The sequence below is a fragment of the Protopterus annectens genome, chromosome 9.part0, assembly GCF_019279795.1.
Source record: "Protopterus annectens isolate FY-2018-M chromosome 9.part0, PAN1.0, whole genome shotgun sequence".
Classification (NCBI taxonomy): Eukaryota; Metazoa; Chordata; order Ceratodontiformes; family Protopteridae; genus Protopterus; species Protopterus annectens.
Window position 1 is genome coordinate 867,655,364 of NC_056743.1, and position 19,399 is coordinate 867,674,762.

At 42.9% G+C, this 19,399-nt stretch overlaps 1 protein-coding gene across 2 annotated transcripts in view; it reads right to left on the bottom strand.

Moving 5' to 3' along the window:
* Positions 1-19,399, bottom strand: part of OS9 (OS9 endoplasmic reticulum lectin) — a 1,402,051-nt gene that overhangs the window by 919,515 nt on the left and 463,137 nt on the right. For both annotated transcript variants that reach the window (XM_044083591.1, XM_044083590.1), the window contains exon 5: positions 18,613-18,711. In XM_044083591.1, coding sequence (XP_043939526.1) covers positions 18,613-18,711 — 99 coding nt within the window. The remainder of the gene's footprint in view (positions 1-18,612; positions 18,712-19,399) is intronic.

Consider the following 19,399-nt stretch of genomic DNA (forward strand, 5'->3'; position numbering starts at 1 on the left):
AAATTCATATTCATTTTTTCTGCACAAGATATTATGTATATCAATCACGCAGACCTTCTCAAACTGCCGGATGACACTATGCGGGGGGGGGGGGGGGGGTAAATACACTAGGCTTATACAATACATTGTTATACCCAGCACTGTTGGCCATAATTGCACCTAAATTAATTTTTTCGGCAAAACAATTTTAAATCAACAATACTTTCAGCAATGTTCACTCTCTTTGCAGGAACAAAAGATAGTCTCTTTGACAATAAATTTGCATGCTCGACAGTCGAGTTCTTCTGGGAATAATTGAACAATTTAAAATCTCTATCATTGTTGAAAACAATGGTATATGGCACAAGGCTGCAGCCAAAATTGCCTCCGTCACTGATAGATACAGTTACCTCCGATACCATTGCTTCTGCTTCTTCGGCTTCACTCCCTCTAGTCTGTATTGGTCCTCCTGACCATTCATATCTCTCTCCTTCTCCTTGTGAATTCGCTCGGACCTGTGGATCCCACCATTCTCTAAAGGGAAGTTCTGGCCGTTTCCACAACCCCCTGAAGACGTGTCATTTCCTGCATTCTGAGACACCACTTGCCTCGCTGCACTATTCAAGTTCATATTACTGTTGCCATGACAACCAGGTGGCCGTGGATACGCCCTATGATGGGAATACTGATACAAATCTCTATTCAATTTTTTGATTTTGTTTTGAAAAACTTATTACATTGTTGGTCAGTCTTTGGAAACAAATTACTGTAATTCGTTTCATAGTTGAAAAATAAAAGATCACCACGTATTTTTCTATCAAGCTCATCAATAAATTTGGATTAAGTCTCTATTTCAAAGCCATTATATTTGACCATAATTTTTAAAATATCACAGCCAGTCTTATTGAATAGTTCGTACAATTCAGTTAGCATCTCGGGCTGATTTTCAACCACGTTTGGGTACCGCCATACCCAGAGACCCTTGGGTATACATTTCAGCCGGACACATTCAGTAAATATACATTCAGTATAAGAGATTGCAAGCCACGAAAGAGCTGCTTGTCCAAAGACGCTAACAATTCAGCTAAACATGGTGTTTGCTCACAGAAATCCACACCCCTAACATCCATGTTCACCTCAGCTTGCCTGTTGATAGTAAATTTGTTCTATTTCCATTCATCTAATAATGGCAAGCTACTACAATTTAACACACTTACTTGTTCTCTTGAATTCTTCTGGCTCTGTTGTGTTAAAGGTAGCCCCAGGCTGAATATCAAAGAATCGCTTACACCTGTGTTACCAGCCATAAGATGAGACAGTTGATTATTGATAAGATTCACTTGTTCTAAAAGCACTGACAAGCTCACACCTCCCTGGGTGTTGAGTGTCCAAAACAATGCTTGACTTGGGAGAAGACATTGAACCAACACTGATGAAATAATCACTGACCAACCATAAAAATAGAACACAACCCACAACAGTTTACACTGAGGGGGAACCTTCCCATGCTGCAAGTAACAACAGTGAATACAATGAGCAATCCAATTGGAAATGGTTTGTTTTGAAATAGCTTTACCCTGAGAGCCCCAGGAGCAAAACTAACCAACTGTTCAGATTTTCTAAAGGATTTATTCCCAAGTAAAATCTCAGCTGTCTATGCACATCAAGAGTGCAGAATCCTTTCCCCTTTATTCTGGGGACTGCTGAAAAAAAGTAGGCAGGTGAACAGACTGGTTAGGGGTTAAACTGGAAACTACCTTAGGCATAAAGGAAGGAATAGTTCTCAGAGAAACTCGATCTGAATGAAAAACAATGATAGGTTCTACTGTCATTAAGGCTTGCAGCTCCGAAACCCTTCTTGCCGAAGTAATAGCCAAAAGAAAGGCAGTCTTCCAGGAGAGAAACTACAAATCTGCAGAGGCAGCTGGTTCAAAGGGAGGCAGAGTAAGCTTTTCCCGGACAAAATTAAGATCCCAAGCAAGAGTCGGAGCTCTTCTGAGAGGTCTTAAGATTGCTAGCTCCCCTCAGGAACTGCTTCACCAGGGGGTGAGAAAAAATGGGTTGCTCAAAAGAACAATGAGCAGAAGTTGCTGAAGCGTGAATTTTCATTGAAGAAAAGGAAAGTCCACCATAAAGCAATCCTGCTAGGTAATCAAGAATGAGGGAAAGAGAAGGATGAGAAGAGTCTTCTCCTTGTGCTAGGCCTCCTGGCCTCATAAAGAACTTCAACCACCTGTAGGGAAAGATTTAAAATATTAGCCAGGCAGTTAAATGCCGAGTTTGATGAGGAGGATGAAGGAACTTTCCCCCCTCCTGAACCAACAGATCTGGTACCAGGGGAAGATGCCAAGGATGAGCCTGGGAAAGGCTGCGAAGGAGGGGAAACCAGTGCTGCTTGGGCCAATCTGCAGCTATCAGAATAGCCTTTGGTTTTTCATCCCTTATCTTTAGCAGCACTCAGGGAAAAAGAGACAGAGGAGGGAATGCATAAACTGAGAGATGTGTCCATGGGAAGGACAACGCATCCCCCCTCCAAGCTTTGTTGTGAAACACCCTGATGCAGTAGGGTGGAAGGAGATGACTGGTGTGAGAAGAATAAAGATCCACTTGTGGGGTGCCCCAATGCTGAGTGATGCGATGGAAATGATCTTGTTCAGTTGCCACTCGTGAGGATCCAGAACATGCCTGCTCAAATGATCCGCCAAGGAGTTTAACCTCCCTGGAAGATACTGGGCTATGAGATGTATGCCCATGGATGCTGCTATGGACCACAGTCTCATGCTCTCATGCTTTGTCTGCACAAGGGGTAAGAGCAAATCCCCCCTGCTTGTTGATGTACCACATGACTGTGGTATTGTCTGTCCTGGTCAGCAGAGTCCCAGGGTACAGAAGGTCCTTGAAAGCCAGCAGGGCCTTCAATTCTTTTAAGTTTATGTGTAGACGAATCTGCGGGGTGCTCCCAAATCCCCTGTATGTCCCTGCCTTCCAGATGATCCCCCCCATGCAACATCTGAGGAGTCTGTGGTGGAAGTCTGGCTGGCAGGTGGTGGGCGGAAAGGCAGACCCTTGTTCTGAGAACAGGCTGTCGCCCACCAGAGGAACTCCATTTGTAGATAGGGAATTAGGGGAAGAATCAAGTCCAAGTCATGTGTGTGTTGACACCAAAGATTCTTGAGGTACCATTGAAGTTCTTATATGCAGCCTTGCAGATGGAATCATCAAAATACATGAAGCCATGAACCCCAGTGCTTGCAGGAATTGCCTTGCAGAGAGCTGGGTCATGCTTACCAAGTTCATAAAGTAATCCGAAAGATCTTGCTTCTGTTGAGGGAGGAATACCATCTGGGTGGCTGTATTCAGACTCACTCCCAGGAAAACAATCTCCCTTGTAGGAACCAACTTCGACTTCTTTTCGTTGACAGTGTAACCCAAACAGGTGAGAATGTTCTTCACAAAGTCCAAATCCTTTTCTAGTTGTTCTGGGGAGTTTGCTTGAATGAGAGTCGTCCAGGTAAGGATAAACATGAATGTTTCTCTGCCTGCAAAAAGCAATGGCTGGAGCCAGGCACTTCGTAAAAACTCTGGGAGCAGTAGACAAGCCAAAGGGCAGTGCAGAGAATTGAAGCGAAGGAACTGCCTGCAACTTTCCCTTATTGGGATGTGCAGATAAGCCTCCTTGAGATCTAAAGTTACCAGCCATGAATCCTTGCCCAGCATTGGCAGTAACTGTTGAAGGGTGAGCATCTTGAATTTGGAAATGACCAGAAAAGTGTTTAGAATAGACAGATCCAGAATAGGACGCCAGGTGCCCCATTTCTTGGGTACCAGAAAAAAAGTCTTTAATAAAAATCTAGGCCTGCCTGATTTGCAGGAACTGGCTTTATAGCCCCCATAGTCAGTAGAGAAGAAATTTGAATTTCTACCTGTGCCCTGAGAGTTCTGGGTATGTATGGGTACCCTGCAGAACAGGGAAGGTGTGAAAATAAAACTTGTAGCCTTGGTGTACTATACTGAGCACCCATTTGTCATCTGTGATGGTAGACCATAGCTCTGCGAACCTGGCTAACCTTTCCCCAAAGGAAACCCAGGGCCTGCAGAGGTAGGCACAAGAAGGCCTGAGTCATTGAGACAGTTTGCTTTGGGAGTTGGCGTAGAACTCCCCGATTTAGCAGAAGAATGCCATTGTTTAGCCCTTTGAGGAGCCGAAGCCGGCCCTCTGGAAGATCTGAAACCCCTAGGCCTAGAGCGACCCTGCTTGGCAGGATCTGGGAAAGACCAATTCTTAGAAGGATAATGCCTGCTTAACAGAGGAGGCTGAACCTGAAGGAAATCTTTTACAGCTTGTATACATTTTGCCTTATCCTCCAACTTTTTCGGTACCTCCTCAGCCTGATTACCAAAAAGATTGCCTTTGTGCAAAGGAGCATCCAGCAATTTAGATTTAACAGGTTCAGCAAGAGGCTGCTCCCTGAGCCAAGCATGCCTCCTAACAACGGAACCAGTCGCTGCTGCTCTGCAGGAAGCCTCCAAAGTGTCAAAACCACAATGAAGAGAATGCTTATTAATCAAAGTGGCAGAATTCAGTAAGTCTTGCAAATCTTTGTTCTCCGACATGGAAGGAATATCCCCAAGTTTAGCCTTAACAGTCTCCATGTTGCTGATACTTAAGCATCTGGAAAAGACAATTCACGGATCGAATGGCAAGAGTTGCAGAGGTATAGACTTTTTTACCCAACCTGTCCAGGGCCCTGGACTCCTTATCAGAAGGCACGGGGTTTTTAGCAATAGTAGCCTTAACACCCTTGGGGCCTTGAGAAATAATCTCAGGATCAACAGTAAGGTTTTTGAAAAGGAATTGATGAGATTCAGGAACCCTATAATACCCATCAGGTTTTCTGGGGGCAGGAAGAACAGAATTAGGAGTTAAAGAATGTTTCATAAAAACATCATCCACAACTTCCAAAATTGGAGGCATAGCCAGAGGTTTATGCTGTGGCAAACCAAAGAATTCCCCAATTCTTTACTTAGACAGTGGAAAATCCTGACATTCCCATTTAAAGTGCTCCCTTAGAGTATTCAAAGCATCCCCAAAGGAAAAATCTTCTGGAGGGGAGGAAGAAAGGAGAGTCCTCAGTATCAGAATCCTCAAAGCCAGAAAAAAGTTGAGAATTTCCTTCCTCACCAGCAGACATACTGGAAATCTCAGAATCTGAAACAGACAAAACATCAGGTGAAAAATCCCTAGCCCTCTTGCAGGTGGGGGGGTGAGAGCCCCTAATCAGGGAAAGAAGATCACCAGACATCTTAACCAACTGGAACTGAGGCACAAGAGGGGAGGCTGACGCCTGCTTGTGTGTAGGTTTGCGGCTGGAAGGTTTACTAGCAATCCGGAGGGACTCGGGAGGCCTAGCAACTGCAAAAGTCTGAACTAAGGTAGTCTGATCTGGTTCTGGTCTCATGTCGAAAAGAAGCGTTAGAAGCCGGTGCCTGCAAAGCAGCTCCGGACCCATCAGAGGCAGCAACAGGCGGAGGGTCTGAAGATGAAATAGCAGCCTGCGGCATGGAGGACTCTGTAAAGGTCTTGCCAGAGGCCTGCAACTGAAAATCTGCAGACTGCAGGGGCTGCGAAAGTGCTTCACTGACTACCGCTGTGCTGACTACCAATTTCCACAGGTGCGTTGTCAGCGGATTTAACCCTAGGCCTGTCCCGGTCCTCGTCTTTGCGTTTAATAGGTATATCCAAAGTTGGGAGACCAGAACCGACGAACTTAGGCCAGACACCGAAATGCTTATACAAGAGCTTAGCTCTACGGCGTATGGTACATGGGTTAAAGGAAGCACAGAAATCGCAGTTAGGGAAGTCGTGCTCAAGGCCCAATCAAGTTATACAATAGGAATGGAAATCATGGTGCGGAATCTGTTTTCCACAGGCAAGACAGTTATTACCTTTATCTGACATTCGTTAAAGCAAGAAAAGAGGATCCCCAATGGGGTACTTATCTGAAGGTATCTTCAACTTGGTAGTCGGAAAGCAAAAAAGGTAAACGGTGGACCAGCACTAGTGCGAATTGCATCTGCTTCGGGCTCCTCGGCAAGAAAGACTGAGGAAATGGAATCATCTGCCTCCCTTTATACCGGATGTTCTGACATCAGTTTTACAACCGACAGCGACTGACGTCATATACCAAGGACGCTGGTATTCGGGCCGACTGAGGTCTACTGGGAGCCAGAGAACCCATATGCGAGGACTGAAACAGTGAAACACGAAGAACATCTTAACTGACCAGCAATGGAAGATTGTTAGTGGACTGCTGATTCTTGAAAGCAAACAAGAGAAGAGTGCATCTTCAGTGGCAGGAGAGCTCTGAAGGGTATGGCACTCAGCCCTGACTTTTTATATATCTCAGCTCGAGCTAATTGTTTACGTGCATGGAAGCTACCAGGATATAACCCATATAGCTAAGGCTACTGCAGCAGTGATTCATACGACAACGCTCTTCCGTGTAGGGAGGACTATCCTTGTCTTTTGCAAAGACAGCTGCTTCCTGGTCCTTCAATTTCTCTCCCTAGGGTACTAAAAAAGCTGGAGACCTGCACCTAGCAAGTTCAAAATGGGTGGGTCTGCTCACTCTAAATGCAGCAGCAGCACACAACAGGTCAACATGAGGGCACCTCAGAATCAAAGGAAATTCTAGCCAAAGGATGGCCAAAACAGGTATGCATCAAGACTAATATTGGCATCAGACAGTTTTCCCTTTGAACGTACCCCCCCCCCACAAGTGTAGATCACGCGATAGCACAGTGGTAATGCTGTCACCTCCCAGCAAGAGGTTCTTCGGTTCGAGTCTCGGCTGGGGCGCCTTCTGTGTGGAGTCTGCATATCCTCCCTGCATTCGTGTGGGTTTCCTCAGGGTGCTTCAGTTTCTTCCCATGTTACAAAGACATGCAATCTGGAGCATTTCTCCCTGGGCCTCCGCTGAAAATTGGCTTTGTTCAAAGTCTGACTTTCCCAGTTAACAAATGTTAAATAAATAAATACATCTCAGTCAAAGCTGGTGAACATCTGGGACTGTTTCGTGTGCAATGAAGGTGTACGTCACAAGAAAGCCAACTCAAATAAGACCCAAGTCTCTGCTTCCTCAACTTCATCTACTTTCTCACTACTGCCTGTTTCTACAAACACAATTAAGAATCTCCTCCTCCTCAAACTCAAAGCCTGCTCTATCTCTCCTGACTACCTTCCTGTAGAATATCTCATGACAGCGAATGCCATTGCATATCCTATATCCATACTCATTAACAAATCTATCCTACAAGCTTATATTCCAACACACTGGAAAAAATCCTTCATTATACCATTACACAAAGGTATCAACTCCACTGAAATGTCCAGCTACCGACCCACTGCCTTACTGTCCCCAATCCCTAAACTCCTTGAAAAATGCATCCACACACAAGTACTCCACTACCGCCTTAACAATCAACTCCTCACTTCTACACATCATGCCTTTAGACCAGCTCACAGTACTAACACAGCTCTATTATCCTTCACTGACACAGCAAACAAAACTAGCAACTCAGGCAAATGTGCTCCTTGACCTATTTAAGGTCTCTGATACAGTTTCCCATCATCTTATACAAAAGCTCAATAACCTTGGAGTATCCCACTAGTTACCCAATAGACAGCAGGTAGTTAAATGGCTAGACTTCCTCTTCTTTCCAGGATATCTCAACTGGAGTCCCCCAAGGCTCTATCCTTAACCCCACTCTTATTCAGCATCTTTACTAATTTATTTATTTATTTATTTGCAGTTGGTTTACCAGGATAGTCCATTGGGCCAAAATGAACCCGTTTTCAATGGAGTCCTGGGGAGAAAAGCTCCAAACAATCGATGTTACAGTAGGTTATATGATAGTTATACAATTGTAAAAGATTCAAGCAAAAAATTACAAATAATACAGCAAACATTACAAATAATACAAACTAGAGATGAAACTTACAGATGATACAGACTAAAAAGGAATGTAGCAAAGTAAATAAAGAGAAGTCAATTACATATCAGGAATCATACACTTAAGAGGTACAGCGTAGTGTATTCTTGCAGGTACAATAATAATAATAATGTATGAGTTAGGAGAAATGATAAAAGGAAATTGCAGGTGTAATCAAGAGAAGGAAAGGGAGATGGAAATTGCCAGTGTTAGTTATGTGGGGTGGGAGCAAGGGCATTCCCACTGGGATACTAGATGTGAATGAAGGGATTTTTTGAAAATAAAATGGTTAGAGGTGATACGAATAGATGGTGGAGATGATACGAATAGATGGTGGTAGGGAGTTCCAGAGGCGTGCTAGACCATACGATAGAAGATTTTTGCCTGGGGGACGAGTTGGTTTGTACACTTCTAACAGATTTTGGTTGTTAGACCTTAATACTCTATCAGGTAGGTGCATTTTAAAGGCAGAAGACAGGTAGGGACAGAGGGAGGGGTTGAAAATGAGCTTGTGTGCAAGAGTTAGTTGAGTATAGGTGAGATGCTTGGGTAGTTCTAGCCATTTTAGTTGTTGGAAAGAGGAACACTGGTGGGTGGAGGACTTATGGCTGGTAGCGAACTTGGCGATTTTGTTGTAGCAAGAAGAAAGTTGTGTTTTCAGAGAGGACTGTAGATTAGTTAGAAATGGAGCTCCATAGAGAAGGGAGAGGATAAGAAAGGAAGTAGAGAGAGTGATTTTAGTGGCAGGTGTAAGGTAGTGATTTTGCCGATAGAGCATACCTAGTTTTTGATGGGTTTTTTTGATATTTAGTTGTAAATGGGAGTTGAATTTGAGTTGGTTATCAATTTGGACCCCAAGTAATTTGGTCTCTGACACCAGCTCCAGAGGTGTGTTATTTTGACTAGTAATAGAGAATGTGTTTATATCGGAAGAGGTGACTTTAGGGGGGGGGGGGGGGTGAATACCGTTAATTTGGTTTTAGAGGCATTGTGTGCTAGGCTATTTCTTTTCATCCATTGCTCAGTGGTTGAAAAAGCATCTTGAGTAAGCTTTAGGAGTGTAGGAATAGATGTGGCAGAGCAGATTATACTTGAATCATCTGCATATTGGATGATGTTTGAGAAAGGGATAGAGTTGCGGAAATAATTTATAAATATGTTAAAGAGGAGGGGACCCAATATGGAGCCTTGGGGAGCACCGGTTGGGGTATTTAGAAATGAGGTGGCGGCCTTTTTCCATTTTACTGCTTGACATCTGTTGGATAAACAGCTGGAGAACCAGTTCAAAGAAGGAGATAAGTTAAGTTTTAAGAGTTTAGTTAAAAGCAGGCTGTGTGAGATAGTATCAAAGGCCTTAGAGAGGTCAAGTAGTAGGGTAGAAACAATAAGACCAGAGTCCCTGGCTTTGTTAACAGTTTCAAGGAAGAAGAGGAGGGCTGTCATAGTGCTGTGACTTGGTCTGAATCCATGTTGTGTGGGAGTTAGTAGGTGATTATCTAAGATGTGGTAGGAGTTGAAGTTGGATACACTTTTCTAGGAGTTTAGAGATGGGAGACAGGATAGCAATTGGGCAGAAATTAGTAACATTGTTATTGTTGCTGCCTTTATGTAAAGGTATGATAAAGGCCTTTTTCCAGATTTGGGGAACTATGCTTTCTTGGATAGACCGGTTGATTAGAATGCTAATGGGGGTAGGCAATTGCTTCAACAGCTATGCTAAGAAAGTAAGAAGGGATGTTATCAGGAGCATTAGTGCATGGCTTCAGTTTCAGGAGGAGTTTTTTTTTACAGTAGATGTGGGTATAGGTTTTAATGAGAATAGTGGGCAGAGTGGAGAGGGGGTGTTAGGGGGTGAAGAAGATGAGGAGGAAATGAGAGTAGGAGAAGAGGTGGAGGGTAGAGAGTTAGTGGATGAGAGTGAGGGAGTGGTAGCAGTGCAGGGTGAAGTGTTGGTAAGGGAGGATGGGGGTGAATTGGAGAATGTGTTGTTAGAGAACGAAGAGGTTAATTTGGAAATAGATTCAATGAAAAAAAGAGTTAAATTGGGTAGCTAAGTCTGTATCAGGGGCATTATGGTCTGGGGTGGGGGGCTCTGGTTTGCTGGGGTTAAGTAGAGTAGAGATACCGTTCCAGAATTTCTGAGGATTTGTTTTATTATTGTTTTGGAGTATGGTGAAGTAATTTTGTCGACCAGAGATGATGAGCTTTTTTTACTTTATTTCTAAGTGTTTTATATTCATTATGAATAAGGGGGGGCCCTGTTTTTGTGGTAGTGTGCCCAGACTATCTCTGTAACGCATGGTTGCTAGTGTGTTTTTGGTAAGCCAAGGGGCAGTTTTAATTTTTATTCTCTTTGTCCTTAAGGGAGCATGGAAATCTAGCAGCTTTAAGAATGTTGAGTTGAAGTGGGCAACTGCGTTATCTAGAGGTAATGTTTTTAGACAATTCCAGTTTATTGCTTTACAGAGTTAGAAAAGGTTGATGGGTTAAAGTTTTTTTGGTTACGGACAGTAATATAATTATGGGTGCGATGTAGGAGTAATGGGAATCGATGCGTGAAGATGGGTATGTGGTCACTAAGAGGGTCGGGAAGAGTACCACTGTCAGAGAAATAATGAGGATGAGAGACTAAAATCCAGTCCAGAATACTGCCGCTAGAGAGGTTTTTTGAGGGGCGTGTTATAGAGTTGATTAGCTGTGAAAAATTGTAGAGGTTGATGTGTGGGGGTTTGTAGGAGACTGAATGGAGGCCCAATTAATATTCATGTCTCCCAAGATAATTGTTTCATTGCTAATGTTATTGGAGAGCCAGGAGAGGATGTCTTCGAGTGTGGAAATATTATCCCCTGGGGGGATGTAGAGGGAAGCTATACATATGTGCTTGTGTTTGTTAACTTGAAGTAGTGTTAAGAGTAGTTCAGCGTTATTAAATTGAGGAGTAGGTTTGTTGTAGGGAGTAACTGACAAGGAGGATGAGTATAGGAGAGCTACTCCTCCCCCTTTTTTGTGGGACCTGTCTTTTCTAATGATAGAATAGTTTGGTGGAATTATTTCAGAGTCTTTTCTATGGGGTTTTAACTATGTTTCTGAGATGGAGAGGATGTCAGGTTTATTATGTATGAGCCAGGCATGGAGGTTTGGGATTTTGTTAACTATACTTTGGGAGTTTAAAGAAGTAAGTAATATGGACTTGTCTGTAATGGTTGAGGTGGGGGGGCCCGGGTTAGGATGGATATCACCTGATAATAGACTGGTAATTAAGTATAGGATTGGGTTAGAGAGGTAATTGGACAGTTTAGAGAACAGATTAGGTTCTATTATGATTTTGAAGGATTTGCTCGTTACTATGGGGGTAGAATGTTTATGAGTGGTGATAAGTTTATATGGAAAAAGTAGAAGGTTTTTTTACAGGAAATAGGTGGGGAGAAATTGGGGTGTGTGAGCATGGGAGAGAAGAGTTAAGACGGTTAGTTACATGGAAGTATGGGAGAGAGGAGGTAAAATGGTGAGTTACATGGAAGGATTGTGAGTGGTAGGAATTACTGGGCTGGGTGAGGTAGTAAAGATAGGTTACGTTACGAAGTAGAAATAGTAAAAAGGAGATGAATGAGGATTTTGAAAGCATGATGAAATGGGGCTACTTAGTGGTGCTATGTTGTAGTTGAATTAGATGTAGAAGCGAGAGAGGTTTATATGTAAAGGATCTGGTAAGTACCTAAATAGTGGTGAAAGAGTGGAGAAGTTGTGTAAGGATTGGTGGGGATGTGGTCTGGGAGTGGGTGTAGAGGTAATAATGGAATCTAACTGGCTAGGTGGGATAATCTAGGAGAGATGAATGAAGGTTAATTTGGGCGGGAAAAGGAATGGGTGTTTCCAGAGTACTGGAGACTGATTGGTCTGGTATGTTAGTGGGTGTGGTTATGGGGTAATAAAGGTAGAGGTGCTGGGGTGGGTGAGATTTGGGGGCAGGGTAGGGGAGCGGAGTGAGCCCGCAGGGCGAACGGAGCGGGTAGAACCACGGAGGGCAGGAGAGGATCGAGAACCTATCAGTGGAGTATTGAATTGCAGAAGGGTAAGTAGAGGGGACCTGGATATAGTATGTTAGAATGGGCTATAATGTTTTAAGAGAGAGAGAAAGAAAAGTTAGAGCTAAGGAGAATACAAGAAGTATGTGAATTGAAGTCAATATTAGTTGGGAGAGGATGCCATCTAGTGGACAAATGCTGAAGTGCACCTTAACCCACCAGGGCAATCCCTGGATTGGGTTGGACTGAAGGGAGAAGGGAGCAAGAGTAAATCAAGGAACTAGAGGAGGGGGAAGAGCGGAGATATAAAAATAAGAGGGGTTTAGGCTGCTGGCTTTCCTGGCAGGGAGCGTACTGAAACACCTAGCAGGGCTTAAAAACTATAGTAGTTCAAGGCTTAGCAGCAGATACACATACTTCCTTGGATTCTTCTGGGAGAAGCTTGGTTCAATTTCCAAAAGGGGATGAGGCAGCAGAGTTTGTTATAATTGCTTTGAGCAATTGGCTGAGCTTGTATTAGATTTAGTTTAGGTCTAGGTGTCCACCCAGGCGTAATCACAAGGGATAATTCAGGGCAAAAAGCTGGAGAACAGGAGAGAAAATTGAGAGAGAAATTGTACTTTAGTAGAATAAAAACATAGCATCTCCTAGTAGCAGTAAGCAAAAATCAACAATTTCAAAGTAGCAATGTATTGAAAATAAATCACTTTGGGTAATAGGTTGTTTAGTAAAAGCAATTATTGAGAGTTTAACAGGTCAAATGTAGGCTTCTACTCATATATCTGAAAATACATTAGCAACTAAAAAGGTATTGCACTCATTTATCACTACTAATGAAGGCAAATTGTTAGACATAGGTCACTAATAAGGATCTGCAATGTGAAGCACAACTAGAGTTAGGCGACAGTAGCACTATGGTTGGGGCCTTTAGTAGAGATCAATGCAGAGTATAAAACACTCAGCGTATATAACTAGGACTTAAGTAAACCACAACACTGGAATATTACTCTTTAGATGGTCCACTACACTAACGCAGGTACAGAACCCCTTGTTAGAAAGGTTATGGTCTATAAGGAGCTATGTTAGAAACAGGAGCGACTAGCAGATAAGATGTAGTAGACATTCAAAAAACACTCAATTGTACAAACAGGCACAACAAATTAGGCTAGGTAATGTTGCAGTACAGTGTGCCTTATAAACAGCCTTTAAATGAGCACTAAATAGGGCACGTCTTTGTAATCCACTTGTGTAAGTTGGCGTTTGCAGAGTACATTTAAAACAGATTCAAAGCTTCTAAAAACACTCCGTTTTACAAATAGGCACTACTAAGTAGGTAGGGCAGTGTCACAGTATTTAAAACAGTTCTAAGCTTCTAAAACATTGTACATTTAAAACAGATTCAAAAGCTTCCAAAAACATTCCATTTTACAGATAGGCACTACTAAATAGACAGGGCAATGTCGCATTACCAACAGCGTCTAGATAAGCACTTTGAGAGGTAGTACTTTACTTTGTAATACGCATATGGCAGTTGGTCTATGATGATCTATATACTTTCTCTCAACAGAGTACACCCATACAATATGCTGATGACTCTATAGTCATCTGCTCATCTAATTCTATATCACATCTCAAACAAATCATCCAAACTGCTTTTACAACCACTAAGAATCAACTACTGCTCAACCCCACCAAAACTAAACTTATACTTTTCACCCCCAAAATGCACTCCCTAAATAAAAGCCAATTTAGTATTCTCTCACAGAACACAATAATCGAACATGTTCCCCACACAAAACTACTAGGTGTCACCATTGACTAACACCTCAAGTTCGACCTACATATACAAAATAGCATTACGAAAACACACCAGAAACTTGGAAATCTACACTGGCACAAACATTTCCTAGACTCTCACATTAAACACACACTAGCCACTTCCGACCTCCTGCCCACTCACTTATATGGGGTCCCATTTCTCACCAACCCTCAAACCTGCCTAAAATCTAAGCTCAAAGCTTGCTACAACAAAATTGCTTAGTTCGTCACCAATGCAAAATACTCCACACATCGCTGTATACTACTCCACAATCTCAATTGGTTTGAACTTCCACATTATCTTACCTTCATCCAGCTCAACACAGCACACAAAAATCATTCATAGACCCATAAACCTGCCCAGCTTTAAATACAATCTACCACTGCCACATACCAAACAAATCTCTCAGGTCAGAAAACGAGCAGTTTTTACAAGAGCATCCTCCACTGAAATCAGCCAGACATAACCTATATTCCTTCTCCATAGCTAAAATCTGGAAACCCTCCCCTTATCTACCAAATCCAACCACATGCGCACATTCTTCAAGCTCACACTTAAGGAAAACCTCCCTAAATCCTGGTTCTGCTCCTGCTCAACCACAGGCTAACACTTGTCACATCCTACCTCCTGCCTCTACTACTCTTAACTCAAGCTGCCTTAACCCCCCCTTACTACTCCTATTCATTATACCTCTCCTCCCCTGTTCCTACTACTAAACCCTCCCCCCATTTTTTTAAAGGAACCATCTCGACTACTTTTTATCTTCTTAATAACTACTGCAATAAGTATTACTGTGACTAGCTTAGACTTAAATGGAGAATACACTTTACTATCCTAGGCTTTGTAACAGATTGTTATATTGGTGCTGCTGTTAAGCTGAACATTTCAGCTACTGTTAAGTAAATGTTTATGTTTATACTACTATGCTAATCTGTTTAATATTGTTTCATATATTAACATTGTCTTATGGAGCTTTTCTTCCCAGGCCTCCAATGAAAATGGGTTATGGCCCAGTTGGACTTTCACGGTAAACAAATATCAAAGTCATACTGGACTCCTACTTGGCATGGGAGTGGATGAGGTTGATGCCTGAAGAAACAAAACTCCTTGGTCTCCAGTACGACCCAAGAGCATGCACTGGGAGACTTAGATCATTCCATGGAGGCAAGCCAGCAGCGAGATCTCCACAATGGAGAAGGCCTATTGCAAACATCCACAGAACGAACATTTTTGACAAGAAGAAAACTGCCAGGAATACAAACCCTATAACACCTCTACTTCTTTACTCAAGAATTCTAAACAAAGCCAGAAATGACTGGGGACAAACACCTCAAATAAGGGACACGTTAAATACTCTAATTCACTTAAGTTACTGGAACTACAGGCTTTGGATAAATATGTATTTTATGAACAAAAAGTTTAGCATTACTGACCGACTAGTACTCAGTGATTTGCCAAAATAAGATCTTTTTGATGGACATGGCAAAAAATCAGGGACAGTCTGCAAATTTCTGGAGTGTGTAAAGGTCCACCAAGCATAGATCTCTTGCCACTGGCAGAGGAAGTACAGTTGTGTACCTACCATAAATGTAGATGTTCGAGTGTATTCACTGTTGCAGTCATTACTCTTGGGTTATCCTGCTGGCAGGCCACCCTCGGTCAGCCAGAATTCCAAGGTCTAGGTCTGGCGTCGGTTGCTGTCACCTCTTCCCTGACGTCAGTGCGCCAGGGGTATAAAAGATGCAGCAGACGCCATTTTCTTCAGTTTTTCTTGCCCCAGATGTCAGGTGCCCCCAAACTGGTAGACTGAAAAAATATGCCAATAAAAATACATGCACAAAAATAACATTTCCTTCGTCTACAAGCAAATACACCAAATAGGTTGTACAGGATAGAGTAATGGAGAAAAGTCCCAGCAAAGAGAAGGGGGATGGGTAGGTGGGTAACCTGGACTGCAACAGTGAATACACTTGAACATCTACATTTATGGTAGGTACACAACTGTACTATGTTCATAGTGTTTCACTGTTGCAGTCATTACTCTTAGGTTGAATCCCAAAGCTGAGAATGGGTGGCTGGGCTATAAAGGATTAGGAGAGGCTATGAGGCCTTGCAGAACTGCTGTGGCAAAGCCTGCTCTGTACTTAGAGTAAAGCAGTAAGTGGTAGTGCTTTGTGAAAGTGTGCACTGAACTCCAAGCTGCAGCTTCTAAGATATCTTTGGTTGGTACTCCTCTGAGGAAGGCTGCTGAAGTGGCTGCTGCTCTGGTGGAATGAGGCTTAATGCCCTTAGGCACCGACTTGCCATGTTGAAAATAGCAGAAATGGATGCAATGGCCTATCCATTTAGAAATGGTCTGTTTTGAGATGGCCTTTCCTTGTGATCCTGCAGCATATGACACAAAGTTGCTCAGTTTTTCTGAAAGCTTTAGTTCTGTCCAAGTAGAAACGTAACTGCCTGGGTATGTCCAAAGAATGCAGATTTTTGAAAAGAAATTTGTGAGAGTCAGGGACTCTATTACCGGTCAGGTTTTCTGGGAGCAGGAGGAAGGGTGTCAGGAGTCAAACTTAATTCCATAAAAAGTTAATCCACAACATCCAGGACAGGAGGAATGGCCAGAGGTCTGTGCTGTGGAAGATCTAAGAATTCCCAGAGTCTCTTTTTAGACTGAGGGTAGTCTGGACATTCCCACTGGAAATACTCCCTTAAAGTATGTAGGGTTTCCCCAAAGGAAAAGTCCTCAGGTGGAGAGGCTGAAGGAATGGATTCCTCTGCATCAAAATCCTAATAAGCAGAGAGGGGTTGCAAGTCTTCATATCCAGATGCATCAGAATCATCGGACTCCTGTTCAGATAAAACTACTGGGGACAATCTCTTTCTTTTCGAAGGGGCAGCTTGGCTTTCGAAGGGGCAGCTTGGCTTCCCCTGATCAGCATTATAAGGTATTCTGCCATTTTAAGCATTTGAGACTGAGGCAAGGAAGCAGGTGTCTGAGATTGCGTCATTGGTTTCTTAGGTGTGGTTCGTACCCTGGGCCTTAGAAACTTGGTAGTTTTTAAAAGAACAGTGGACACGAAAGAAGTCATCGGTTTGTGTTGAGAATCGGTAGTGCAAAGTACTTCCTCGGAAGCCGGTGCCTGCTCAACGGCTCTGGACTCATCCAAGGTAGAGACATCCGCAGGATCCTTAGTCGATGAAGAGTCTCACGGCATACCAGACTCTGAAAGGGTCTCTGCATCAGCCTGTGAATCCACAGAAGTGGGTATCAGGGGCTGTGAAAGCACCTCACTGAGGACAGGAGAACTGATGACTAGCTTAACGGAAGCATCGTTGGTAGGTTTGGACCTATGCGGTCTTGTCTGTCTTTATCCTTACTTTTTTCAGATCTGCTGTCGGATGGCTTACCGAAGTCATGTCGGAATTTGAGAACTGAAAGCGAAAATATCTAGCTACAGTAACGGCCCAACGACGTACAGTTCTGGCATTGAACAAAGCACAAAAGTGACAGTGAGGGACGTCGTGGTCTGGGCCTAAGCAAGTGACAGTAAGAATGAAAGTCTCTGTGTGGTATTTGCTTTCCACAGGCGGGACAATTGTTAACTTTTTCTGACATCAGTTAGAGAAACAAAAAAGGATCCCCAACTGGGTACTTAGCTTTTAGAAGACTTCAACTTCAATTTGGAAAATGAAAACTCAGGTAGCAGCCAACCGGCACTCATGTGAACTGCGTCTGCTTCGGGCTCCTTGGCAAGAAAGAATGAAGCAATGGTGTTGGCTGCCTTATTTTATACTACTGACGACCTGACGTCAGTCCTAGAGCGACGGCAACCGATGCAGAAATACTAACCTTCTGGTATTCGGGCCGACTGAGGGCTACCCTGGCAGGGATAACCCAAATGTGATGACTGCAACAATGAAAGACGAAGAACATCATCATGACCAATATCTGACATCCAATTCTTCCATTCATAATGCAGCAGTATCACTCGATCAACTGAGAGTGCCTCCTGCAAGTTATTGTGCTGGGCAGTTTTAAATGGCATTTTCAAAGTGCTAAGTAAGGCAGGCCTCAACTTTCATTTGTGGCCACCCATGGGTAAATTGAGTTAAGTCACTGGCATGTGTATGTACTTGGCATACAGTTATTTTCCCAAATAAGTGCAGACAGCATACCTCTCAACTGTCAAGATTTTTGCAGAATGCCCAGATTTTTGGTTCATATTTTTGGTCTGTCCTTGATAAAATTTGTGGTTTTCTGGTATATCATCCCAGTGGATGACTTGAGGATTGAAGTCACTAAATAATTACATACATTTGAGCTTCAGGCTTCAAATCCTCCAGAAAAATGTTAAAACAAACCTTGTTACTCTAGCAACTTATAAGACAATATTTAAAATGTGTCCCTATTTTTGGGCCTTTGGTACCCATTTTGTCTGGCTTTGTCCAGATTTCTTGCACTTAGAGGTTGAGAGGTATGGCAGACAGTGCCAGTGAATGCCCTGCCTCATGTGCTTATGACTGCAACATCTAGCAGGTTTCAGCTTTTCATGACCTGAATTACTGAAATAGAAGATTTCCAGTTATCAAAACACACACCCAAACTGTGCAAGCAGAAGGATAAAAATGAAGTATGCCAGAGGTATGCATGTTTCTAAGTACAAGGGTGATTAACACAAAAACGGTGCTAAATTCAAGATCAAAAGAACTCCGAGAAATCACCTAATACAGAAAGCATGCAAAGTCAGAATAACTAGTTACTACAGGCAACGTGAAGAAAACTGGAAAAAGCAGTCTTACCCTCACTTCTGCTTCTCGAGCTCTTCCATTCAAGTCGCACTTTGATCCATTACTGTAAGCCTGGCTATGATACCGTTTCAGTCTATGTTGTTTTGATGCCTGCAGTAAGGGCAAATAGGAAAAACATAAGGCTGTTCGTGTTCACAGAATGATTTTCAAGCACAAGTCAGAATGATTTTCAAGCACAAGTCAAAAGATTACTAATAAAACTTACTCGATTTTACTGGATACTTATGCATGAAACACTTCATTAGTTACTACATTGTACATAAGGCCAGTCCTACTGACTCCTAATCAAAATTTACAGCAACTAGACCCAACAATCTCCTAGGATTGACAGCAGACCTGGCCATTCTCTCTCTCTCACACACACACACACACACACACACACACACACACACACACACACACACACACACACACACACACACACTACTCCTGTCGCATTACTTAGCCACACACACCCTACTCCTGTCACATTACTTAGCCTTTAAAAACTTGCACCAGGCAGCAGAATAATCCAAAGGTGAAAAATCACTAAACTGGACTATTGCAGACTAGGTTAAGAAGGGAGGTGATGATTAGTGATCAGCAGTATGGTTTCATGCCAGGAAAGGGCACTACAGATGCAATGTTTGCTCTGAGAGTGTTATTGGAGAAATACAGAGAAGGTCAGAAGGAGTTGCATTGTGTCTTTGTAGACTTGGAGAAAGCATATGACAGGGTGCCTAGAGAAGAGTTGTGGTATTGTATGAGGAAGTCGGGAGTGGCAGAGAAGTATGCAAGA